This window comes from Garra rufa, chromosome 15 (genome assembly GCF_049309525.1).
Source record: "Garra rufa chromosome 15, GarRuf1.0, whole genome shotgun sequence".
NCBI lineage: Eukaryota > Metazoa > Chordata > Actinopteri > Cypriniformes > Cyprinidae > Garra > Garra rufa.
In genome coordinates this window covers 31300080-31327861 of record NC_133375.1, presented here as the reverse complement: position 1 = coordinate 31327861, position 27782 = coordinate 31300080, and the positions used below count along the sequence as shown (strand labels likewise).

At 35.6% G+C, this 27782-nt stretch overlaps 1 protein-coding gene across 2 annotated transcripts in view; it reads left to right on the top strand.

The window, feature by feature from the left end:
* Positions 1-27782, top strand: part of elavl4 (ELAV like neuron-specific RNA binding protein 4) — a 94279-nt gene that overhangs the window by 59248 nt on the left and 7249 nt on the right. For both annotated transcript variants that reach the window (XM_073818614.1, XM_073818613.1), the window contains exons 6-7: positions 11758-11911; positions 24068-24293. In XM_073818614.1, coding sequence (XP_073674715.1) covers positions 11758-11911; positions 24068-24293 — 380 coding nt within the window. The remainder of the gene's footprint in view (positions 1-11757; positions 11912-24067; positions 24294-27782) is intronic.

Here is a 27782-nt window from a genome sequence, read left to right as displayed (position 1 = left end):
CAAATAGATTTTTTTTATTTAAAAAACAAACCAAATTTTATTGACCCCATACTTTTGAACAATACGTATTGACCCCAAATGTATTGATTGTGTATGTAAATATATAGTTTTACCAATCACATAAACAAATCACTATATTTTAACATTTAAAATTTTGTCTAAAAATTATTTTTCATAATATTTAATATTAAATATTTTATAGTATTACAGTTTTGCTGTATTTCTGATATTTGTGATCAAATACATTTTTGATTCAAAAAACAAATAAAATTTACTGATCCCATACTTTTGAACAATCATTTTGTACATACACACACTATAGTATAATAATAATAATACTATAATACACTAATACACACTATAATAATAATATTAATAATTATTATTATTTATTTAATCATATTTAATGATTAATTATTTAATTTAGGTGTATACAAATTGCTAATGTACTTTAATTAAAAAAATACTAATGTATTTTAATTAAATTAATGTAATGATATGCCAATTATAAATCCCATTTTAAATTCTATTAAAATAGACTTAAATATTCCACAATATTACAGTTTTACTGTATTTCTGTTTTTTTTAAGTACTGACTCCAAATGTATTGATTGTGTGTACATATATAGTTTTGCGAATCACAAAAATAAATGACTGAATTTTAACATTTAAAATGTTACATCTAAAATTGTGATAATATTTTATAGTATTAGTTTTGCTGTATTTATGATATTTGTTCCAATAAATATTTTATTAAAAAAACAAACTAAACTTATATATATATATATATATATATATATATATATATATATATATAGTAATAAACCATAATACACACTATAATAATAATCATTTTAATTCAAATTTTTTTTTCATTTTTCATTTTTTAATATTATATGAAAAAAATTTAAAACAATGTTTTAGTTGTGTATGACCTGCTAATGTACAGCATAGCATTTTAAGTGAATTAATTTAATTATATGCTAATTGTAAATCCCATTTTAAATTATATTAAAATTAAATTTAAAATTGTGAAAATATTTTAAAAAAATATCGTTTTAATTCTGAATTAAATTTAAAATTGTAATATTTTATAGTATTACACTTTTGCTGTATTGCTGGTATTAGTGATCAAATACATTTTTGATTCAAAAAACTACTTTTACTTCCCCCCTGTACATATACACACATAAAAGTATAATAATAGTACTATAATATGCTGTGAAACACTATAATAATATTTAATTTTTTTTTTAATTCCAAAAGTTTTTTTGTACAAATTGCTAACATACAGCATAACATTTTAATTAAGTGAACTAATTAATTGATATGCCAAATTAATTAATTGAAAGGAATTAACAGATTTAACTTCTTTTTTTTTTATCACATTGTTTTTGTTTGATTACTTGCAGTAAATGAACGTAAAAACCAAGAACAGCTGTATTGTGGTGTATAATGTAGGCATACCTCAGTATTTACATTGAGATCAGCGTTGGGGTTCATGTTGTTAGGTTACTGCCTGACTTTTCAGCCAAAGCAACCCACATTACGCTAATTGCAGTAGCGGTCCCCCCCTGGAGCCAGTGCCTCTCGCTCAAGGGCATAGTGTTGAGAAGGTTCTCTCAGTACCTCTTCAGGTAACAGGTCACCCGCACCTGGAATTGAACCTCTTTAAACATAACAGATAACAGACGGTAACAGAGCAACATCTCATTTAGGTGGAAGCGTTCTCCCAGTCACCATTTCTCACGTCTGTGCCAGTCAATTCGCCGAATGTTTCCTGTCACCGTTTGTGCCAGTGGAGCTGCAGTGATTAGTACATGTGGCGTACACTGGCTCGTGCTGGGCTGAGGCGCGGCAGCACAAAGAGAGAGGAGGGCAAATCTGACTCATTAAGATGCAGAAGGAAACAGGAAAGCAACTGAAGGAAGAAAAGGGAAAAATAGTGTAATTGATATGTAAATGAATCTCCAAATGTCAAATCATGAAGTCGCACAAAAAGAGGGAAATAGCATGTATAATGAAATAATGTGGACATGCTAAATAGACGCTGAAAATGTGTCTGCTTTTCACTCTGGAATTTTTGATCTGTTCTGTTCTGTCATGTTCTGTTATATTTTATTCCATTCTGTTCTGTTCAGACACATTGGTATTTTGTAATATCATGTTTTAATTTTCTATTTCATTTTATTTGGATATGTTTTATTCTGATCTGCCATTTTCTGTTCTCTGTCATTCTGATGTTTTATTCAATTCTATTTACTTGTCTTAAAATGAGTTACATTTGATTTAGTTTGGTTCAGATGTGCCATTTTATGTTCTATTCTGTTTGGTTTTGTTATATTTTATTAATGTTCTGTTTTATTCTCTTTTGTCATTCAACCATCATTTAGTATTCTGATCTGTCATTTTCTATTCTACTCTATTTTATTCTATTCAGTTCTATTCTATTCAGTTTTATTTTGATCTGCATTTTCTGTTAATTGTCTTTCTGATGTTCTATTCATTTCTATTGTATTGTCTTCTAATCAGTTAAATTTTATTCAATTTTATTCTTTTGTCATTATACCATCATTCAGTATTCTACTCTGTCATTCTCTATTATATTCAGTTCTATTCATTGTCATATTAATGTTCTGTTATATTTAATCTCTATTGTCATTCTATTCTGTTCAGACACATTGGTATTTTGTCATATTTTGTTCTACCATGTTTCAATTTTTAATTAAATTTTATTTGGATATATTTTATTTTACTGATTTAATGTTTTATTATTCTGATTTGCCATTTTCTGTTCTTTGTCATTCTGATGTTCTATCAAATTCAATTTTATTGTCTTTAAATCAGTTATATTTTATTCAGTTGTCATTTTATGTTCTATTATGTTTGGTTTTGTTATATTTTAATAATGTTCTGTTATATTTTATATATTAATTATATTTTATTCTCTTTTGTCATTATACTATCATTCAGTATTCTGACTTTATTCCATCTTTATTGTCATTCTATTCTGTTCAGTATTCTGATCTGTCATTTTCTATTCTATTCTATTCTATTCAGTTTTTTATCATTGTTCTGTTTAATTCCATCTCTGATCTGTCATTTTTATTCTATTTATTATATTCTATTCTATATCAATGTTGTTTTATTCCATCTCTGTTGTCATTCTAATCTGTTCAGTATTCTGATCGATCATTTTCTATTCTATTCTATTCTATTCTATTCTATTATTTTATTCTATTCTATTCAGTTTTATTTAACAATGTTCTGTTTTATTCCATCTCTACTGTTATTCTATTCTATTCAGTATTCGGATCTGTCATTTTCTATTCTGTTCTATTCCATTTTATGTTTTATTAATTTTCTGTTTTATTCCATCTCTGTTGTCATTCTGTGGTGTTCAGTTTTCTGATCAGTCATTTTCTATTCTATTCAGTATTGTTTTTATCAATGCTCTGATTTATTCCATCTCTGATCTGTCATTTTTATTCTGTTCTATTGTATTACATGTTTTATCAATTCTATTCAGTTTTATGTTTTATTAATTTTCTGTATTATTCCATCTCTGTTGTCATTCTGTGCTGTTCAGTTTTCTGATCGGTCATTTTCTATTCTATTCTATTCTATTCAGTTTTGTTTTATCAATGTTCTGATTTATTCCATCTCTGATATGTCAGTTTTATTCTGTTCTATTATATTACATGTTTTATCAATTCTATTCCATTTCATGATTGTTGTTTTATTCCATCTCTATTGTCATTCTATTCTGTTCAGTATTCTGATTTGTCATATTCTATTCTATTCAGTTTTATCAATGTTCTCTTATTTTTTATTCTATTATATTCTAAGTTTTCCAATGTTCTGTTTTATTCCATCTCTGTCATTCTATTCTGCTCAGTATTCTGATCTGTCATTTTCTATTCTATTCTATTCTACTCTATTCATGTTTTGTCATTTTTCTTCTGTTGTCATGTTTGTATGTTTTTGTTCTGATATGTCATTTTAAATTCTATTCGGTTCTGTCATGTTTTATTAACATCAATTTTATCCTCTTAGCTCTTCTAATATTCTGTTCAATTCCATTTTATTCTGTTCTGAGTAATGTTCTATTCTGCTCTGGTCCAATTTCCTCCATTCTGTTCTATTCACCTCATTTCTGTTCTATTATTAAATTAAATCATGCAGTGAAATAGACAGATCCACCACAATCTGATGGCTTCCATTTTCCTCAACAGCGCTTTGTGGTAAATTTAGAAGCAGCAGCTGGTTTTAACAGTAAATTCTGACTGCCGCTCACGGCATAATCTGGCTGTGTGTGTTTTCATCTGGCCTATAATCCCAGACCTCTCACTTACATCCGCCCTAATCTAATCAGATTGGATTTCGCCAGCTTATGAAAACACGGCTCAGTCAGCGCGGCTCAGTACCTCTTAACATAACAGCAAAAGAATGTGTGTGTTTGTGTGTAGGAGCAAGAAAAAGAAAATAGAGAGAGAGAGAGAGAGAGAGAGAGGAGAAAGACTTGTCAGGGCTGTTTTTGAAAGAGCACAGCACAATGCTCACAAACATGGGCGTTTTCCAGAGTGGCAGCATGTGTATGTGTTGGCCGGCAGTGTTTCTAGTACTGGTTTCAGCATCAGCTAAGAATCCATCAGAGACAGAATGACTCACTCTGTGTGTATTTGCCGATCATCACAGCTTCCTGCCACGCGGCACTTCTCTCAGTGACAAAACACACTTCCAGGGAGGCAGCGGTACACACATACATAAACACACTGTTAAAACACTGCACTTACCGGCCAAACACACCTCAGGTTTTTGTTCCCGTCCTAGGGCTACGACCAAATGACTCCTGAGCTGGTTCTTTTTACTGTCACATCCCTTTTCAGAGCACAATCCTGAAAAAGACACAACACACAAAAATAAAATGTCAGCAGTTCATGGCCACTTTAAACTGTGAATCAGTCAAAACTCCCAAGTTATCAGTTTGGCATCATTCTAACAAACCATTTATTCAATCCATCACAGCAGTTACTGAATTAACATCTGACTCACTGAACTGCAAGTCATCAGAGCTGTCATTCATCTCTGCCTCAAAATAAACCAACATGTTATGTGAGCCACATTAGGAAATAAGAACTGTGAGACTTTCAGTATAATTATATTTGACGTTTCTCAACAATTTTATATTGACCATTTTATATTTCATACTACCATTTAATAAGACCATTAAGAATTTTTAATTAATGGAAACTTTTTAAATATGTGACCCTGGACCACAAAACAGAAATAGCAAAAAATACATAGTATGGGTCAAAATGATCGACCCTATTTTTCTTTTATGCCAAAAATCATTATGATATTAAGTAAAAATCATGTTCTGTGAAGATATTTCGTAAATGTCCTACTGTAAATATATCAAAACGTAATTTTTGATTAGTAATATGCATTGCTAAAAACTTAATTTTCTCAATATTTTTTTTTTGCACCATCAGATTCCAGATTTTCCAGATCTTAGCCAAATATTGTCCTATCCTAACATACATTAATGGAAAGCTTATTTATTCAGCTTTCAGATTTCTGTATGCATTTCTTTATTATTAATATATAAGACTGGTATTAAATGTAGTATCATGGTGTTATGTTTTGAAATCTAAAACACTCAAGTGAGCTTACAGCAGTTTGCCCCTAAGGCACAATTTAGTGTAACACAAATTTTCATGCTGTCTGTTGGAGAGTTGTCATAACCTGCAGGAATGTTGTTGCAGAGCATACTTCTTCAAACCATGTTCAATTTTCTCCTCTGGCAACATGTACACTCTTACAAATGCAGACTCATGAGTAATGAAGCAAGAATTGTCTTCCATGACTTAGCGTGCCTACCTACACAAACCAAACACATGCTACTGTGCACCGTGAGGTTCACACGCACATTTCATGCATGATTGATTTTTTGCTTGTGCACACACAAAGATAAATACTGACTGTCGACATGACCAAAAATGCTCACGTTTCACACACAGTATCTAATACATAAGTGCAAAGCGACAAGGAATTGTGACCCTGGACCACAAAACCAGCCATAAAGGTAAATTGTTTTGCATCTGAAAGCTGAATAAATAAGTTAGGATATGACAATACTTGGCCGAGATACAACTATTTGAAAATCTGGAATCTGAGGGTGAAATATATACATATATATATATATATATATATATATATATATATATTTATTCTTTACTTAATATCCCAATGATTTTTGGTATAAAAGAAAAATCAATAATTTTGACCCATACAATGTATTTTTGGCTATTGCTACAAATATACCCATGCTACTTAACACTGGTTTTGTGGTCCAGGGACAAAATTTATCTGTTCACTATTTAGGTAAAATTGCTGTGGGGTTTCAGATTAGGGAGCGTCAGGAGATGCCTGTAGCTCATGACTATTAATTCTCAAATACAGATGATTACACACTGATTTGAAATTGAGATACAACATCAACCCAGTTTTTCAAAACTGAAATATCAATTTAACATCAAAATACTAAACAGGACACTATCAATAGTGCATTGACTAGATGTTCCTTAACATAAATGTTGCTCTTCTGAATCTATCTATAATTAGTTTGTTCTTCTTGCTCAGTTCATGAGTCACATTTTATGCGATAACTTCATCCATAATACCGACAAGAATACACAAACTCAAATGCAAATTTGCTTTAGTAGGTTTGATGCATGAAGATTTAGCACTGCATGTTCTCTGATTTTTCCACCTACTTATTACTGTCAATGTTCATCTCCGGATAAGCTCATTTTGACTATCTGCTCCAGTAATTTACCAAGTCTGCGTATAGATCTGTCTCTTTTATTCTTTTTATACTTCTGTGAAACAGAGTCTATATCAATGTTTGACATCGGATATATGCTTTTAATGCAAGTTATACATATTTTTATATCAGCCGACTGTTTGGTTGAGTGGGCTAAAAGTCCTTGGGCCCTGAGCAATGCTACAGAAATAGAAACCAAGCAACCGTGTTTCTTGCGGTCGCAGCTGGTAAGGACAAAAACTCTGATTTCCATGGAAAAGCTTTGATTGCTTATCGCTTCATCACGCCATGCCTGGTCGGGACACGTTGTCACTCCAATCCGTGTCCTTTGTTAATCATCCAGATCTTTTTATCTCCATATTTCCCGTCTCTTCCGTCCGTCCATCTCAGTGTGGGTCAGAGAAGCCAACGTCTTTATCTCTTTCGTGTGATCTCTCTTTTACACCTCTCACGCTCTCGGCCCTCCCTGCTCGGTCTCCTTTCTCCTGCACTCCACGAAACCTCTTATTCAGACCAGCACCAGTCCTCTCAAAAGATGCTCTCCTGCTGTAATACGGCACGAAAGAGATGAAATCCTCTGTCTTATAACTTCTAATAAGTGTGTTCCAAGGTCATCCTTCTCATAAAGACTCCGTCGTAACCCCACCCCCCATCGAGCCAGGATGAAGACAGACCATCTAATAGCAACAGACAGCTGCGTCTAAGAGTGGATGAGCGGGAGAAAGGGGAAAAAAGAAGGAGAGGGTAATTATCCGAAGTGCAGTTCTTTGCTCTTTTCAGCCGAGCAAGAAAAACGGCATTTATGAGGGCCCTCCTGCTGAAATAAGCTGATGATGTATATGTTTACAAGAGGCTGTTTAGACGAGAAAAAGGAAGTGAGGAAAAAACGTCTGTGGCGGTTTACGACGAGTTTATATTCTTTTGCAAAACGTCAGTGTCAAGTTCAAGGACACGCCATTGCTCGAGCAAATCAGCTAATGCAGGAAGTCCATGAAAACAGATCAACTAAGCTGCGTCTCACCACCTGAAAAATAAAAAAAGAAGAGTGAGAGTGAGAGTTTCACTCCAGTCACAACTTCCACATGCTCATCATTTTGTTACACACACACTTTTCCATGACACTTCTCCGTTTCTCAGCAAAACTCCGGCTTTGGCTTCCTGTCGAGGTGTGATGGGAGAAATCCCACTGAGGGCGAGAAGAGCGTAGCCTTGTGCTGTGAGATACGTGTGTACACATACACACACATGCACACTGCTCACAGCAGACAGGGTGTTGATAGATCTGACATCTGGAGCTGCTTGACAGGGCAAGAAAAAAGCAAAAAGAAAAGAGGAGAAGAAAAGAAAAGAAGGGAAGAGAGGAGAGGGAAGAGCCTGCCAGGGTTCCATGCCTTTTGCCTTCTCCATTTAAGTGGATTTGAGGAGATTACGGCGGAGTGTTTAGCATGTTTAGCTCAGCATTTGTAGCAGTGTAACAGCCTGTGATGGCTCCGCTGCCCGAATGTCAGAACTAATGAAAATATGAGATGGAAAGGCTGCTTCAACCATTAATGGGAACAGATTAAATTGATGTGAGCATTAAAAGGGCAGGGAGATAGAAACATCTCCCCATCTACAATTAAAACTGAATTGCTGGAGCGGGAGAGAGCGAGGCAGACAAAAACGTGGAATCAACAAGAAAATTCAGAAAATGGATTTGTTCGCACAAAAATAAGAAGAAAACTGTACAGTGTACACAAATTCTGTACTCACCGACATGTCGATCCAAACTTATGACTTTCCTCCTTCTGTGGAACAGAAAAGAAGCCTTTTTTTTAAAGTACTAGTCATTATTTTAGTATGTTTACAATAAATAGAGATCGGAGCTTTGCAGCTCTAAAAAGGACACTAGTATTCACATGACTTCTGGGGTATTTATTTTGATTACTCTTAAGCCAAATAATAGTTTTCTTTATTAATCACATTATAAACATTTAGTTAAAAAAGAAACATTGCGATTGCAATAATACTAGAACAATGTAAAATAAAAAACTAGTATTTAATAATAATGATGATCATTGTATTTTATAGAACAACAAAATGACAATACTAACATTTATATCTTTGTTACTTTGCTTTTAAATGTTAAATCACAGCTTTCAGAGACCAAGTTTATTTTGTTGTTTTTTTAGTTAAAAACATTTAAAAACATTTAAAAAACATTTAAAACATTTAAAATGCATTGGGTTTACACAATTCACGTGGGTCATTCTTCAGGAAATATGCTTAAATATGGTATAAATATTTTACATACCTGAAATTCCAAGTCTTTTAAAGACATACAACAACTTTGTGTCATTTAAGTCATTGTGAATTTAAGTCATTATTTGCTGAGGAACTCTTATAAGAGTTCACGAGAGAAGTAGCAATGGTTGAATCATGAACAAATCATTCTTTTAAATTGGATCTTTTAAATGAACTAAATGGTTAATGAATAACAAAAAGATCAGGTTCTAAAGTCCAACATTCTATGAGTCAGTCACAGCAGTTACCAGAATAATGACTTAAATCGTGATCTGTTCATCACATGAAACTATTTAATGAATTATTTGTAATAAAAGTAAGAGGGACGATATGACCTAAAATCTGAATCTTGATTAATTGGACATTTTACCTTGATTACAATTCATGAACGATCCTGTTTTATTCCGCCATGTTGCTGTTAAATACAAAAGTTGCTATGCCAACCTGCTACTGTAAACAAAAGCTTGCAATGCTTGCCCCGCCTCTGTGGTCTTCTGATTGGTCTACTGTTTTAGACCTGACATTAATGAGCAGTGCTGCGTGTTAATGTTTAAATTCTGATAACACGGCGTCTTAAATGAGGCATTCACGTGTGAGACGCTGCAAAAGATGCGAGCACACCGGTCATACAAGTCCGTATAGTGCCGCTACACACACACAGTAGTATTTTGGTCTTTTTTTAAATGGGAAAGTGTTAACAATATTATTACGTCGGTTAGAGTTTCTGAATATCAGTTTTGATTACTTTTTGATTAATAATCTAGCCTTAGGAAGTAGTCATTGAAGTCATGAAATTAAAATAATGTTTGTATGAAAGCAATCATATGGACTATGATATTCTGTGGAACTGAAAAAAGTCTCTTAGGTTTGGAAAGACATAAGGGTGAGTTAATAATTTTCATTTTTGGATGAACTATGCTTTCAAAAATAACTCTCAAGAAAATCCAGGAACTAAAGTTTCCCACAAGGATTACTTCAAAAAATAACTAATTATCTCTCTACAACTGTGTGAAGTTCAATGCCATTATGGTATTAAATTTGCCAACGACTCCGAGATTTGATTGAGAATGAGTGCAATGGTTGAAAATTGCATCATGTGTGTAAGAAAAGAAAAGAGACTGGTATGTGAAGTTGAAAACAAGTACAGTGTGTTTTAGAGTGTGACAGACACTGTCCAAGGTGCTGCAGAGTTTGACAAGTCGAGAGAGGTGAGAACGTGCCGTGTGAGTGCTAGATGGAGGGAGTATGCTGGAATGAGCGCTGTCCAAGGTGCTAGTAAGCTCAGCGTGCTGATATTAGAGTGTGTGGGGAATGCGAGGGTGAGAGAGCTATAGATGGCTTGGCTCTCACTCTAGGCACAAACAGAAGGTTCCAAAGTGTTATTCAGCACAGATGACAGCCAGCCTTCACTCTCTCACACGCACACACACAAGCTCTTCCATCATGTGTGTTTTCTGAAAACAAATTAGCCTTTATCATTTACTGCTGTGTTTTAAGTGAGCTTTGTGAACCTTATTCTAAAAACAAGTCAATCTGTACAACTGTAGAAAAGAAACTAAAACTGTCCAATTATGTGTATGTGTATTATGTGTATAGTGCATAATGTTATATAAAAAATAACAAAGGCTTTAATAGAAAAAATATTTGGTAATACTTTACAATAAGGTAATGCTGTAAAAATCAAAATTATGATACCAACTGCATTTTGTATAAACATAATTTATATATATATATATACACACACACACACATTATTTGTAATTAACTACATGCATCATATTCACATAAAATATTATTCAGTGTTATTATAAAATAATATGCAAATATATATAAAGTACATTATAAATTATATGAAAAGAAACATTTCAAATAAAATTTTGAAAAACAATAACCTTGAATTTTAAACGCTTTACGAAATATGCTTTTTCATTACTACTTCATTTCTAGATTCAATTAATATTTTATACAAATAAATTACTCAACAAGTTTTTCTCTAGTACTTTTGGAGACTTTTCAGAACAGACCACAATTATGCCTGTAGTTCAAAAGGTTCATGAACTTCAACTATTGTACTTTGGGTACCAAATTTGTTGAGTACATTATTTCTCTTCAGAAAATAGGTTAGAGGTGGTGCACGTTAATATTGAATTCACATTTTCATTCGTCCTTTGAGACAATTTGCAAAGCTCTTTAGATGTCATGTGTATATCCCTTATCTGTGAATGAGCACAGATCACAGAGAATCCCTCGCAGCAAGTTGTTCCTTTTCAAAATATTATAATAAGTCAAAGGGATTCTTCTTTGTTCTTAAGTGGAGGATTTTGGGGCATTGTCTTTCTGAAGTTTCTAGCTGCTCTAGGTCAATGCAAGCATACAGACCACCATCACAGTGTGAGACAGAACAGGTGCACGGACGACCTCTGGCATCTGAATGCTGCATATTGCCAATGCAAGATGTTGGCTATAAAACGCCTGAACAAATATCCTCCAAAAGCCAAACTGAAATGAAATGTTTAACAAGCACATGTGGATGTGGAGTTCAAGAGAACAGTTTCCAACATTTTGATATCAAGTCCTACCACATAAGCACTATAGTTTGATAATTGCAACAAAAGCTCAATGTTTGTGTGTTTTTTGTCTTACAGGTTTCGTATGCACGGCCCAGTTCGGCTTCTATCCGTGACGCTAATCTGTACGTGAGTGGGCTGCCCAAGACCATGACCCAGAAGGAGCTGGAACAGCTCTTCTCTCAGTACGGACGGATAATCACCTCCCGCATTCTCGTCGACCAGGTCACAGGTATCAGTGGGACCGCTTTTCTCTCACCCTGTAGCATGCAAACAAACAAACAAAATCTCATGTTGCATAATATAATCACACAAAATTCACTATTTTAAGATTTCACTTTATTGCAGAATTTAAGTATCGCTAAAGCCAAAACAAAAATAAATTCCGGAGCTCTTTGAGTAATTTGTTGGCTCCATATTAAAGTTGGAGAATGCCAGGCAGAAATGTTTTTTTTTTTTTTTGGTGTCTGGTGTTGCAGAAAACGGACTACGTGATTTTATCATTGACATGACATTTAAAAAGATAAATGTAGTCACTAAAATCAAACTTGAAGTGTTTGTAAACATACTTAATGTGTACTTATACAGAGTTTCTCCAGGTTTTATGAAGCAAAGATTAAGACTTTTTAAGAACAAGTAAATAAAATGTAAGGAAACTGAATGGAATAAAATACATTAATAAATGTAAATGTGACCCTGGTCCACAAAACCAGTCATAAGGGTTTATATTTTGAAATTGAGATTTATACATCATCTGAAACTTGACTAAATAAGTTTTCCATTGATGCATGGTTTGTAAGGATAGGACAATATTTGTCCAAGATGCAACTATTTGAAAATCTGGAATCTGAGGGTGCAAAACAAAACAAAAAAAAAAAAAGATATACAGACAAAATCGCCTTTAAAGTTGTCCAAATGAAGTTCTTAGCAATGCATATTACTAATTAACAATTACATTTTGATATGTTTACAGTAGGAAATTTACAAAATATCTTTATGGAACATGATCTTTACTTAATATCCTAATAATTTTTGGCATAAAAGAAAAATCTATAATTTTGACCCATACAATGCATTTTTGGCTATTGCTACAAATATATCCATGCTACTTAAGACTGGTTTTGTGGTCCAGGGTCACAAATGTGTTGTATCAGCAACACTTCAAAGACTAGAAATATAACTTCCAATAGATCTCCATTACTTTTTAATTAATATTACAAAAGAAAATCCAAACCTGTAGAATATGGAAATAACTTTTACCGTACTGTCCGATCACACTGCCTTGTTTTACAGTGCAAAGTACTAAAGATTCTTTAAAAAATATACATTTACTTGACAACAAATTTATTAAATCAATTATCAATTATCAAACTTAAGTGAGTTTATGATTAAACCAAAGGGAAAACAAGCCTACTGATAGATATTTGTTTTTTGTTTTTTGAAGCATAAATTAATTTAATTTTGTTCAATTTCTCAGAAAACAAGACTTCAAAGTTAAATTTGCATTGCAAGTAAATGTATCTTGATTTAAGGATATTTAGTTATTGGTATTGGAAAACAAAAAATACTTTTAGATATTACATTTTTAGTAGATGCTACATTTAATGATTTGAGACATTTTTAGGCTTTAATTTGTTTAAGAGTGACTTTTTAAGACATAACAGACACACAAATACACACAAGCTCAACCATGTAGCCATCTTCTGTGTGTAAGTGTATGTGCATGTTGTTTGTTTGCATTTGATCATGAACATGCATCATCGTCTTAAGTATCATTGAACATCAAAACCAAGTCCATGACATGGACACACTGATAAGTATATATTTTAAAGCATCCACTCGTCTCCTTGGCCTATCCTTCCTCCAACATCATGAATAAATCAACCAGGATATAAATGGTCATGGAGCTGAATTTCTTACACATTCAATATTTTTACAACTGCATAATTCATAACGGCACTCACCATGCAAACAATATCGCATAAGCCACAGAAAAAATGTACTCCACGTTCTAGTGGTGCCTAACCCTTTCTGAAGAACCGCTGAGGAACGCCGCATGGTCTCATGCACACATACACACACACACAGAGGCCTTCGTCCCTTGACACGGATCCCTCCTCTGGCCCTGCAAAGGCTCCCCAGGAGAAAAGCGTCCGCAGGAGGGAGCTTAATGATTAATTAAACCTAAGTTGCTAGTGATTAAGAATCTTTTTGAAGCTACTGATCGGAGGGCTGGTATAAAGATACATGGAGCAAATATTACAACTCTTTAGTGAAGGACTGAAAGCTAAACATGAATCAAAAATGAGAGTAGAAGTCAAAGAGGGATTAGACGCGTTACTCAAGACCAGTTAATAGTTTAATTAAATCTCACATGAATGTTGACAATTCAGATTAACTCACCAGTCACATGAGCCATCGCGCATCACGATTCGTGGATCGATTCTCGTGGATCGCAAATCTCTCTGGAATCAATTCTAAGCTGAGTTTTTAAAATCAGATTGTGCTCTAATCTTGTTTTTAACCTTACACTCAAATGTTCACGAAGAAGAGCGCCAAAGAGCACTTGTTCGTTTGGCAGAGGACAATCAGACATAATTTATGATGCAAGATGGCGCAAGATTAATGTAAACACAGCTCACTGTGAACCATCATTTAACTTTTCGAACTTTATGAATGATTATTTTAGGTTCAGGTGTGTGTAAGGAATTGGAAGCAAGCAGAGTATGGCTGTTTCTAAAGCATGCTGTTAAAAACTAAGCTCAAAATTGATTCAAGAGAGACTCACGACACATTCAGAATATCTCAGAATCGATGCAGAATCACCCACATGGAAAGAACCTATATGAGGATATATGCGCATATATGAAACCTATATGCAGTATATATGCACATATATGATAATATATATGCGTATATATGCCACATATAGGCAAAATTGAGGTGCATATATGTGCATATACAGGCCATATAGGTCTCCTGTATTGCTTCTTTATATCCACATATAAGCCCTATATGTACATATCTCAATTTGTGATGCATCAATTTATTTTCCCAGCCCTAATATGTTGACAGGATCTGATCGCTGCAAAATCACTGCAAGCCTGATGTCATTAGCAAAACAGAAAATAGTGATTTCGTACAGGCATATTAATGGCAAAGGGATGATTTTTATGAGGCGATTCTTTCAACTGAATCAAAATAAATCAAAGCATTTACTCTTGAAGTAAGTCACTAATACTGAATTTCTGATGCCCACCTGAAACACATTGGTACACCACAATTAAGATAAATTATTAGATTTTTCGCCAAAAGTACTGCAAGAATTGTTAAAAGAATTAAGAAACTATAATCAGAAACTCAACCAAACTTAATTTCCGTCCCTACCTAATAATGTGTGAATCAGTACTATATATAGATAGATTATCATCAGTTTGGTACCCCTTACAAAGCTAGCATGATGTCAGTCAAGATTGTTCATTTTCAAAAATCAAGTCAACATCTGCTACGTGCTTTTTAAGGCATATTCCTCTATATGCGACTTTCAAGAAAAACACAGCACCCTGAATAACACAGAAAGTCATTAATAAAGACAAACACATATGGCATGATAAACTAACAGTGGCTTTGCCTTTCTGAAGTAATAATACATCATACATCCTTGTCATAAGTTTCTTGGTAACAACTAGGGAAGCATTTTCTCTGTTCACCCTCACAATAAGGATAATGTATTGTGATGGAAGTCCTCATCCCACATGTCTCGTTCATATAACTCGTTCCCTAGGGTGTGTCTGTTTGTTTTGAGTTTATTGGGAAAACGTGACTAAATTACAGGGGTTTGAAAAGCTTTTGAGAACTTAAACCTAGCATGTAAGTATTATAGGTTTGGCCCTTAGATCAATAGTCAAATATTCAGAGAGGCTCCACAGAGCCTTGCCTAGCAGTCAATACGTGTCCCGTCAATGAGAGCAAATACAATTGATCCATAACGCCGGCTCCTACAAGCTGCGCCTCTTAAGTGAAAAACGACTGCGCTCCCATGAGCTACTTGTAGAAATCCCTCTTTTAAAATGCTACGCTTTCTCCTCTTCTGCCGCCTTTTCTTTTCTCGCTCATTGATATTTTCCCATGACTTGAATTCCATTAACTATACAGTGTGAGTGCGCTGTCAGAAATGGTTAGAAACACAACGTCAAACTGCATTTGAGTCAACGTTGCACGACGAGTGTCCAAATCAAGGTCTGTCAAACACAAAGAATCTGTGATGTATACAATAAATCGAGATGCTCCACCAGACATCGCAAAGCATGTCATGACACCGCTGCCTTGGCCTCCAATTACACAAGGACAAACAGATGGATTTATAGCCGTGCGCTGGCAGAAACAGGCAAAGAGCTTCTCAAGTCTTCAAAGACCTCCCTTACTGAGCCTTTTCAAACACCATCTGTAGCAGCAGCAACTAAAAGTTACATAAAACGAGGACGTCGCTCTCCTTTCTCTGATTAGGCAGAAGCTACGGCGAAGAGGTGTGCGCTTTTTTCCCCTCATAATATATTTAGCGCACTAGTTTAATAAATGTTCCATACAGTTGGCAGAGCCACTTAAAAGTGAGAGAATGAGAGACAACGGAGAGGTGCTTATGTTCAGACAGAGGAGAGAAGGCTTTCATTAACAGCCGAGCTTTTCTGAGCTTTCCATTTTTTCCCCAGAGGACTCTCTCTCTCTCTCTCTCTCTCTCCCTTTCTCTTTCTCTCCTGTATGCAGTAAGTGTCGAGGACCAGAACAGTGGGCGTGCAGTGGAAAGCGCTTTGTCAGGCCGGCTATGGCGGTCTCTTGCCACTGTTTCTTGTGCGCTCACTCTGTGTGTCACGGTTATTATTAAACTCAGCATTCTCCGGCTTCATGTGTGCTGAGCCGAGATAAGTACAGGTAGAAAGTTACGTAAGGTAGGAGTGATTACCGGGAGAATAGTGCTGTTAACCGGCACATTGTAGCCGTAACTCTGTTCGGTTCATGATAAGCGCTAAAAAGGAGCTAGCGGCGCCAGTGTCTCCGGTTTTAGCCCGGCCGCTCGCTTTGTTTAGGCAGCCTGTTATAGAAACGGCTGCAGGCTCATTATGGTAATGTCAGGGAAGCGTGAGAAAAAGAAAAGAGTAAAGCACAGTCAACATTAAGGCGCACATTTGCATTTTTTAACCGTTAAACTGCACAGCTTTTTTCCGGACCCTAATTTTAGCGATTCTGCAGGCGTCTGATAAATCGTCAACTGTTTGCTGAGTCGCAGCCTGAATGACATTGGTCAGCACAATTTCTACCCGAGGAAACCGAGATCCCATCACAGTTTCATTATAGTTGTGTTAGTGCAGTGTCGAAACCCTCTGGATTGAATCACGCTACAGACTACCTGCCCTACGGCTCTATGTTGTTGTTTTTTAAGGTATGATACAAAACAGACTTCAAGAGGACAAAAGGACACAGTAGACATTAGTTTGAAATATTAGTTTGTGGGGATGTGCAAAATTCTGAAATTAAAAATAGTCTCCCCTTCGATTTAAAAGTCTGAACGGGAATGACAGAAAGAAGTGCATGAATTAAAATTACAAATGTGTTGTGGAAAGAAAAAAAAATCCACTCTTGCCTACAAAAGCTAATATATCAACTCCGCCAACATTTTGTAAAAATGTTTTTGATCATTTTCACAAATATTCCATGATCATTTTCACAAATATTCCATGGCCTCCAGAATATTTAGTTGTATGAATATCTGAATATGTCAAAAGAACGAATAGACCATCTGCTTTTAAACAAAAAAGAAAAAAGTTTTATTCTAGCATGCGCTCTGTTTAATAAAAAAAGCAAGAAATTTTGTACAAATCATGTTTTTGTCATAGAATACGTCCAGATTAGATTAATGCTAATAATCAAAACATTAATGGAATAGATGGCTTCCATCAACACCCCAGAAGCTTGCACAGTCCTATACCACTATAATGATTAATATTTGATGAGATGCTTATGCATCTGCTTACACATTCGGTCACTTGTTTCTGCTTCTTCTTTGCCACGTTTCGATCCAGACGTTTAATACTCTTTCAGAAGATGTGTAATAGTGCCTCCTACCAAACAGTGAAAACACAGAATACTGCACATTCCGTACTGTATGCGATTTACTTAAAGGAGAAGTCCACTTCCAGAACAAAAATTTACAGATAATATACTCACCCCCTTGTCATTTAAGATATTTGTGACTTTCTTTCTTCAGTCGATAAGAAATTATGTTTCTTAAGGAAAAAAATTCAGGAATTATCTCTATATAATGGATGTCAATGGTGCCCCCAAGTTTAAATGTCCAAAATCGCAGTTTAAATGCAGCTTCAAATGGCTCTAAACGATCCCAGCATTTGATGAAGATAAAGATACAAGAGTTTTTCGACATACCCTAACTGTATTGACTGTATTGAACCGGAAAGAAACAGAGTTCACCAGGGCCGGAGTGGGACTCCTTTTCAGCCCTGGAGTTTCAAGCCTTAGACCGGCCCACTTTAGTTCACGACTGACTATATTAAAATGACGTCATTTCCAATTCAGTGCAAATACAGTAGCCTAAGTGTTGCTTCACAGTGAAGATTTATTTGAACAGTTAACACAATATAATGTTTAACAGTATCAGTATCTATTTTCTGTTAGAATTAGTGCTCATAAATATCCAAACCTTGAAATGAAAAAATATCAAATAAATACAAATGTATATTAAGCTATATGTATAAAATAAAGATTAAAATAAAATGTATTAAACTTTCTAATGACACTATCATGTCTTTTTCAAGTAAACAGCTGCTTTATAAGTTCAAATATTTTTCATAAATGAGAACATTAAAGGGTAAATGTCTAACACTATTCTTTTAAACATCACAATGTCCTTTTCTGCAATATCTGAATATATATTCTGTGCAAAATTGTTCAGTCCTTAAACACAAATAAAGAATAGAACAAGTATTGCACTGTCCTACCTGCCCATTCTAGTGTGTTGGGCTCATGACTGGTGCTTGGTAATGTTACGGGGCCTGGCTTTTCACTCTTAGCAGCAAACTGGACTAGAGGCTGCTGCTGCTGAAGAGCAACAGTACAAGAAAAGGTTTGATACATAAACATGAACGGTGATTTGCAGACATCGTTGTTTTGCACTGCTCCTAACTAGCTTGACGTTAACCAGGGGTGGACTGAGACAAAATTTCAGGCCGGGAAATCTCACACTTATCCAGGCCATCCCACACCAAAATTTGAAACCCTGGACAACAATATTTTTCATCATCACATAAAGAAAAGTTTAAATCAACTGGGTAAAATAATTAAATGCTATCTCTTGAACTTCCAATTTGCCTTTTAATCTCTTTTAATCTCTCTGTCTCTCATGTGTGTTTACTTTTTAAACAAATTTTCTTGTATCTGTCACTTTTTTCATAAACACATCTCGACCTTTACAACCACCTATACAGTACAGATCTAAGGTTGGTCTTTTTTAAAGAAGACAATCAGCAGATTATTGCAGAAATACTGAGACCTTTTTAAAGACATGTTTTTGTCAAGATTGTAAAAAGTTGTGATTTTGTAAAATGACACTTGACATTGCTGCTAAGGGGGAGGAGACAGCCACCAGGATGGTTCTTGAGCTTCTAAGCTTTCAAAATTATATATAATTTATGATTAGTACTAAAACATTTGATAGAAAAAAGGGCAACAGAAAAAAGAGGGCCACTACATTAGGACCATGTGTTATTGTCGTAATGTTAAAATTAAAACAACAAAAATTAGCTACATCTTGAATATATCTTTATTAAAAAATCTTAAAACTAAACATGTTTTGCATTATCATGGGTCATGTTTGGCCCTAAGGAAAATTAACCATGATATTATTGAGCCTATGGTAAACATTGTAACCATGTTTTTTTGGGGGGTTTTTTTAGGATTGATTCCCATTAGTATAATCATAATTTTATACCATGGTGAAAGTATAGTGTAGCAAAACCATTGTATATTGTATAATTATTGTATAACTATAGTAAACATGTTTTGTAAAACCACAGTTAATTTTTATAAGGGTAGCTCCCTAAACCTGTTTTAAAACGATATTTTTTATAGATTAACATTTGTTAGCAGTTCAATACTTAAGTAAACAAAGACAAAACTACAATAGTCTGTTTACAGATGTAACAGACCTGCGCTTTAGGTCCTAAACAGGACAGATTTGTCTCTCTGCTCCACCTGGGCACTTCTACTTCAGTCTCGCGTCGTTTTGGCGGACGGCGGACGCGCGGATGCGCGGAGCGCGCGCGAGACGAAACGCGTGCCAGTCAAGACTAACCGATTTATGATTTATTAGAGTTTTATTATTGAATGGCTAATTCTGAAATAACCACTTTAGTACATTAGGCCGGCAACAAAAACAACAACAACAATATTAAATAATAATAATAAAAATTGGAGGGTAGCGGGCCAAAAATTCTCCCGATGGAGTCCGCCCCTGGCGACTGCTGTGAGTGCAGGCAGCTAGGGACACCGGCCCTCGCGGCCAAAAAAACGGACCGGCCCACCGGGAATTCTCCCGGTCCTCCCGATTAGCCAATCCGGGCCTGGAGTTCACGCAGTCTTAGACAAGATGAGCGTTTGAGGTTAAAAAGTATATAAATTGTCAAAATGACTGATCGTTTTGCTAGATAAGACCCTTCTTCATCTGCATTTTGGAAGTTCAAACTTGAGGGCACCATTGAAATCCATTCTATGGCGATAATTCCTAAAATGTTTTTCTCAAGAAGCAATTTCTTATTGACTGAAGAAACAAAAACATGAACATCTTGGATGACAAGGGGGCGAGTAAATTATCTGTAAATTTTTGTTCTGGAAGTGGACTTCTCCTTAAAAAACTTGTGGTACTCCTTACATACTGTGCACATATAATACTGTGCAGTATATAATACAAAAAAGTAGTATGTAGTAGTATGTTTGTATGGTTTTCCCAATGTAGCCATATCATAGGATTGGAAGGACTTGACCTTTAACCTCTGAGCCTGTGTCTGGCAATGACAGCGTTTACAGAAGCGATGGTATATAAAGATCTCATCAAAGGAAACTGGTTTCAGGCTTCCAAGTCACATCTAATGAGCTATAAAGAAAGCAAAAAAAGCAAATACTTAGTCACCATAATACTTATTTCTAGAAAGAAATGGAGACATTTGTTAAAAAAAATTACATCTAGAATAAAAAATACTGTTGTTTCTGTTTATTCCACCAACCGTCAAACCGCATGTTGTGAGATGTGCGGCAGATACATCTCTGCTGCCTTCAAAAGCAATTAAGGCATTATAGTAGACAGAATGTTTCCAGACACTGGATGTGGACATGTCTTTATGCCTTCCTCTCCCCGCTTTCGGACTCAGCCGGTGTTTGTGTTCCTCCCAAACAAGCAAAAGCACAGATAGCATATAGTTTATGTCAGATCCATCAGTTCTTTCCTGCACACTTAAACTGACAGACAGAAACAAAAAGTCATCTAGTTTTGGATCAAAATTTTATGAAACAGAATGTGTAATCTCTTGTATTTTTAGATACTTGAGCTGTTGCATGTCAAATATCTTCTAGACAGAGAGAGGAACAGAGAGAGGATGTGTCATTCCCAGTTTCCTCTCTCTGCTCCACTTTCGAAGGATTCTGCTTTGACCTCAACATCACTCCGCGGTGAGCACGAATCTAACAGTGCATCCTAAACTCTCTGGAATAATGCATGCTTTTCGTTCCTCGAGCCTTTACTTCTGACGGTCTAATTAAAGAGAGCAGGTTTTAGGAAGGGAGAGGGAAAAGTGAAAAGCTGTCAGGAATGACTCACGCTGCGAGGGAAAGAGAGTAATGCAGCCGTAGTCTGAATGAAAGCTCACTGCATTGAAAAGATTGTGTGCAAATATTTGTTTGCAGAACGGAACGTATCAAAAGACACTGATTTGAATAGACAATCAGGCAGCACAACAGAAAACATCAATACTAGCGGGTGACAGCTGAGAGAGTGAGAGGAGAACGAACTGACAATATAGAAAGCAGAGAGCAGACACACACACACACGCTCGCACACAAATACGTGTTCATTGCATTATGCAAATTGCCCTCTTGGCAAGTCGTCTCCACACGCACCTCCTCAGAGCAGAAGGATCGTCTCATTAAAAACCAACCCAACAAAAGACCTCCCAGTAAGCCAGGCTCTTTTAAATGTTACTTTCAGGTAGCGGTCAAAACCATCGCCTTGGAAACCGCGGAAATGTCGCGGACGAGCCGCATACCATGAGGCGGCATGTGGCCGTCAGCTGCCGCAAACCACACAGCGTGAGGCCGTCGCGCACACGCGCTCAATTTCCACACCAGCGGGGCGACAGCATCTCCACACAATATCGTCATCCTCTCATGAAGAAAAGAAAACAAATTACACGTCTGCCTGACAGCACCGGAATGCTGGCCGGCCAATAGAATCTCCCTGTTCCATCGCATCTCATTTGCATAATGTGACACCAGCAATAGAATCCGTCACACAGGCTGCATATCTCTGTCATTTGTCGTTTTCGACGGCAAATCATTTTCGGTTTCTAAATATAGAAACGAGTCATTCTGAGGGAAGGTGTGCCAGACAGGAAGTGTGTGCATTTGTGTGTTTGGTGCGTTCAAGTCTTTATGGAATGATCATACTTACTAGTTGAAAACACAAGAAGGCCACCAAAGTGCTAATTATGAGTGGGGAAGTATTTATAACTTTCTTTAAATGAGTAGTTTTACTCAAAAATGAAAATTTGCTCACCCTTAAGCTATCCAAGATGTACATGGATGAGATTTGGAGAAAATAGCATTACATCACTTGCTCACCAATGGATCCTCTGTAGTGAATGGGTGCCGTCAGAATGAGAGTCCAAACAGCTGATAAATATCATAATAATCCACAATTATTCAACTTGATTCCAGTATATGTATTAACATCTTGTGAAATGAAAAGCTGCAAGGCATTTTAAAGGAGAAGTTCACTTCCAGAACAAAATTTAGAGATAATTTACTCATCCCCTTGTCATCCAAGATGTTAATGTCTTTCTTTCTTCAGTCGTAAAGAAATTATTTTTTTGAGGAAAACATTTTAGGATTTATCTCCATATAGTGGAAATGCAGTTTCAGTGCCGCTTCAAAAGGCAATCCCAGTCGAGGAAGAAGGGTCTTATCTAGTGAAGGGTCTTATCTAGCTTATCTATCAGTCATTTTTTCTAAAAAAAAATTACAATTCATATACTTTTTAACCTCAAATGCTCCTCTTGTGATCTCTGTTTATTCCAGTTCAAGACAGTTAGGGTAGGTCGAAAACTCATATCTCATTTTCTCCTCCATTTCAAAATCATCCAACATCGCTGCGTTTTATCTTCTTTGCATGTTCACTTTGTAAACACTTGGTCCGTACTTCTGCAGCAATGATTTTGAAGTTGAAGGATGGGGGTTTTTCGATCTACCCTAACTGTCTTGAGTGCTAGACAAGACGATCATTTGAGATTAAAAAGTATATAAATTGTCAATTTGTTTAGAAAATGGCCGATCGTTTCGCTAAATAAGATGCTTATTCCTTGGCTGGGATTGTGGAGACCCCTTTGAAGCTGCATTTAAACTGCATTTTGGAAGTTCAAACTCACGGGCACCATAGAAGTCCACTATATGGAGAGAAATCTTTTTCCTCAAAAAAACATAATTTCTTATCGACTGAAGAAAGAAAGACATTAACATCTTAGATGACAAGGGGTGAGTAAATTATCTGTACATTTTTGTTCTGGAAGTGAACTTCTCTTTAACTCTAAACTGTTGCTTCTTGCCAAAATCCATAATAATGCTTTCTCCAGTGAAAAAGTCCATCCTCTGTTGTCCTTTATCATCAAAATCCACCTACATGTTTGTTTAGAACTGTTTTGGATTGTTTTTAAAGGAGGCAACCTTTTCATTAGTAACAGGAAGTAATGGTTTGAAGTTTTAATGATGTTTTTATCAGCTGTTTGGAAGAAACAGGTGAGAAAGTGATGTAATGCTAAATTACTTCTAATTTGTTCTAATGAAGAAATAAACTTTTCAGCAAATTTTAATGCTCAGAGTTTCTGAGATGGGAGCATGTCAGTGAGAAAACATATGGGAGCAATGGATGTAGTGTCTGTTTTTAAAAATCTAGCTGAAGTTTTTGTAAAAAAAAAAAAAGGCGCATCACCATCTTGCTCAACTCGTAAATACAAACCTTCCAGGAAGACTTGAATGTACCATTAATGTTACTGTTGCAGGCCGGATAAAGCCAGTAAGCCTATGGTGTGTTGTTTCTGGTGTGCTGGCCCCACAGGTGGCTCGCGGGGTGTGGGCTTTATTCGCTTTGATAAGAGGATAGAAGCGGAAGAAGCCATCAAGGGTCTGAATGGACAGAAGCCCTCAGGTGCCGCCGAGCCCATTACGGTGAAGTTTGCCAACAACCCCAGCCAGAAGACCAGCCAGGCGCTACTGTCACAGTTGTACCAATCCCCCAACCGCCGCTACCCGGGACCCCTCCACCACCAAGCGCAGAGGTTCAGGTAAATACAGTCAGTCTACAATAACAATACCTATATTTTCTTACGTATCTTCCTTTGAAACTCACAGCAAAATTGGTGGAATAGCAAGGTAAAATAGGTGTGTGGATTGTGAAACTGTTACCTGTAGAGCTCCAGTTGTGTGTGTCACATCACCACCGAGGAATAGCCGCTTCCAAAAATCTGCAGAAACAAAATGAGATTCAGAAAAGAAACCGAAGCGAAGGACTGATAAGAGACAGTGGGGTTCTGTCGTTCACAATGTCCCTCTGATTTCTTTTTTTTCATACGCCATCCTCCCCTTCTTTCATTTCACATCTGTTCCTTTCATTTCAGTTCAGCAGGCCAGCAATAACTTCACTCTGGCAGCTAACACCTTTACAGCCCTGGGCAGTGCTTCTCAACCCTTTTTAAAAGGCGACGTGAAGTATACCCCCTCACTACGCATATAGTCAGTCACAAGCAACAACAACACCTTTTGATCCTGCCGTTGACTTGCAAGGTCTTTGCTTAAGATCTCCTTACCTCGCAGGCTAATTCACATTAACTGTGAGTCACGTCTTATGGGCTTCGAGATGGCAAAGCATGCCAAAATAGATGAGGTCATCTCACAGTGAAAGGTTACTTAGTAGCAGCTGATATCAATTCACAATCAAGCAGACTATGAATATAGTATTAACAGTTTTGGCTTTAGCCATTTAGCATAATGATACTTAGTGTTTTTGTGCTTTTAGTACATGAAGAACTTATTTTTCTCAGTTTAATCAAAACTAATATCAAGCAGGTTGACATTTCAGTATATACTAAGCTGAACTGGTAGGTTTTTGATTATTATCAGGATATAATGTCATGATCCAGGGCTCCTGTACTGAAAAAAAAATACATTGTGAGTTGCAAATATTAATATAACGCATACATTTCCATTCAAAAGTTTGAGGTCATTAAGATTTTTTTTTTCAAAGAAATTAATACTTTTTTCCAGCAATGTTGCATGCAATTAATCAAAAGTGACGGTGAAGACATTTATGATAATTTTTATAAATATTTTATAATTACTGTTTTACAGTATTTTATTTCAAATAAAATAATTACAGTCTGACTTCTTTCAAAAAAAATAAAAAATCGTACTGACCCCAAACTTTTGAAAGGCAGTGAAGTAAAACATAATGAATTTGACATTAGTATATGCAAACCGTACAAACAAATCTTTATATTGTGTGAACAGATTTTTAATATGTGATGTTTTTATCTACTATTGGTCAAAGACCTTTTTTACTACACAAATTCTCAGGTTAGGTCACACATCTGTGTGTTCACAGTCGTATGAATGGACTCTAGTATGCAGCTCCTAAGAGCCATTCAAAATATCTAATATCCATAACCATTCAGTTGTATCATACATATAAAATACTGGATGAGTTACAGTCTATCTCCTCTAGATGCATGAACTGTCAGTGTGCTGTTTACTTTAAAGCAAGAGATCCTTTGTTTAGACAAACAGGACTCGTCAAGCAATTAGCACTGCACAGCAATACTGATAACAGAAATCAGTAATTAATTCCTCATACATCACAAGCACTTATTATTGAAGAGATCTGAAAAGGATGAGTTCCATTTGCATGTATTAGTCGGCCTTACAAAGGCCTCATTGTGTTGTGTGTGTGTTTGGAGAGGAAGTGTGAAAAGCTGTAGGCCGGGCCGAGCCGGGTTGAGACACGCCTGCGTATATCTAACACATCGCCTGCTCTTGCACCTCAGAGCCCTCTCTCCAATTAACTCATTTACCCACAAAGCAACCTGCCTCCCTAATTGGCTAATTGGCATCTTAATGACTCGACACGCTGAATGTCCTCGCTTTATTTTGGCTCGGTTTTTTCTCCAAGTTCACAGGAGGCAGAGTCACCGACTGTTGACCCACTGCGGCGAGGGAGGGCCAGCATGTGTACGTGTGTGTTTGTCTGGAGAAGTTCAGTTTGAAATGTGAGAAAGCAGTAATTAGCTCTGTCGGCCATCTTGCGGCAGTTTTAATAGGAAATGAGACAAGGCCGAGCCGAGTGAGGGACGGAGGTCGTAGAGTAGCTAAACAGACGGGAGTCTAAAATGAGAATGACTGACGGGGAAGGAAAGCGTAATACACCGGCCTGCTGGGTCACTGGGGCTAATAGAGAGACCGCACAAGAAAGAGACAGCAAGAAGAAGAAAGGGCACTCCCAGTTAATGCTGCATTACATCCTACCTCCAACTTCATTGAAATGTCATTTTCTATTAAAGTTTTCAGGTAGGCTGAAAGATGGCCCCAGACCAATTTCATCCATAACACTAGCATATTATCTGCACATGTTCAGACACTAAGATTCATTCTTTATATTTCACTCTGAGTATCTGTTTGTATTATTCATTTATTTCTCCTTTTGAGTTTTGTTTTCAGTTTGCTCATATCCTTCTTAACCATTCTTTAATTGTCACTATAGAAATACATGACAGTATTGCAATATATTTGAAATATACACATTTGTTTCTGGGCGAATTTATCCTAATTGTCCATTTCACTGTTTATATACACTGCCGCTCTCTTGTGCTCATCAAAGTCCTATTTATTTGATCAAAAATACAGAAAAAAGTAATATTATGAAATATTATTGCAATTCAAAATAACAGTTTTTTATTTTAATATACGTTCAAATATAATTTATTTCTGTGATGCAAAGCTGAATTTTTATTGTCATATGATTCATCAGAAGTCATTCTTTGATGAATAAAAAGTTAAAAAAAAAAAAACAGCATTTATTTAAAATTTAAAAAATAATTTCTTTAAGTAAAAGAAAGAAAAAATTTACTGACCCCAAACTTTGAACGAGGCATTTACTGTTACAAAAGTTTTCTATTTTAAATAAATGCTGTTCTTTTTAATGTTTTAATTATCAAAGAATCATGAAAAAAAGTATCACAGGCTGCAAAAAAATATTAAGCAGCACAACTTTTTCCAAAACTGGTAATAAATCAGCATATTGTTTTCTGAAGGATCATGTGACACTGAAGACTGGAGTAATGACGTTGAAAATTCAGCTTTGCATCACAGGAATAAATTATATTTTAAAGAATATTAAAATAGAAAAACACTATTTAAATTGCATTAACATTTCACAATATGCCTTGATGAGCAGAAAAGTCTCCTTTAAAAAGCATCAAAAAATCTTACTGATCCCAAACTTTTGAGTGGCAGTGTATATATAAAATTTAAAAATATCCGAAAATATATGGCCCAATTTACCTGAATAAATTTAAGCTCCTGTTTTTGAGGCGTGGCTTCTACTGTATCTCCATCCAGCTCAGGGTTATTCACTGCAACTCTAAAATATATGAAATATATTTATATATTAGAAAACATAGCATACACAACAAAAAATAAATACCAGTATGTTAAAAAAATCATATATTAATTAATCTAAATAATTAGAGCGTGCAAGTCAACCTACTCCAGTTTGTATTTGT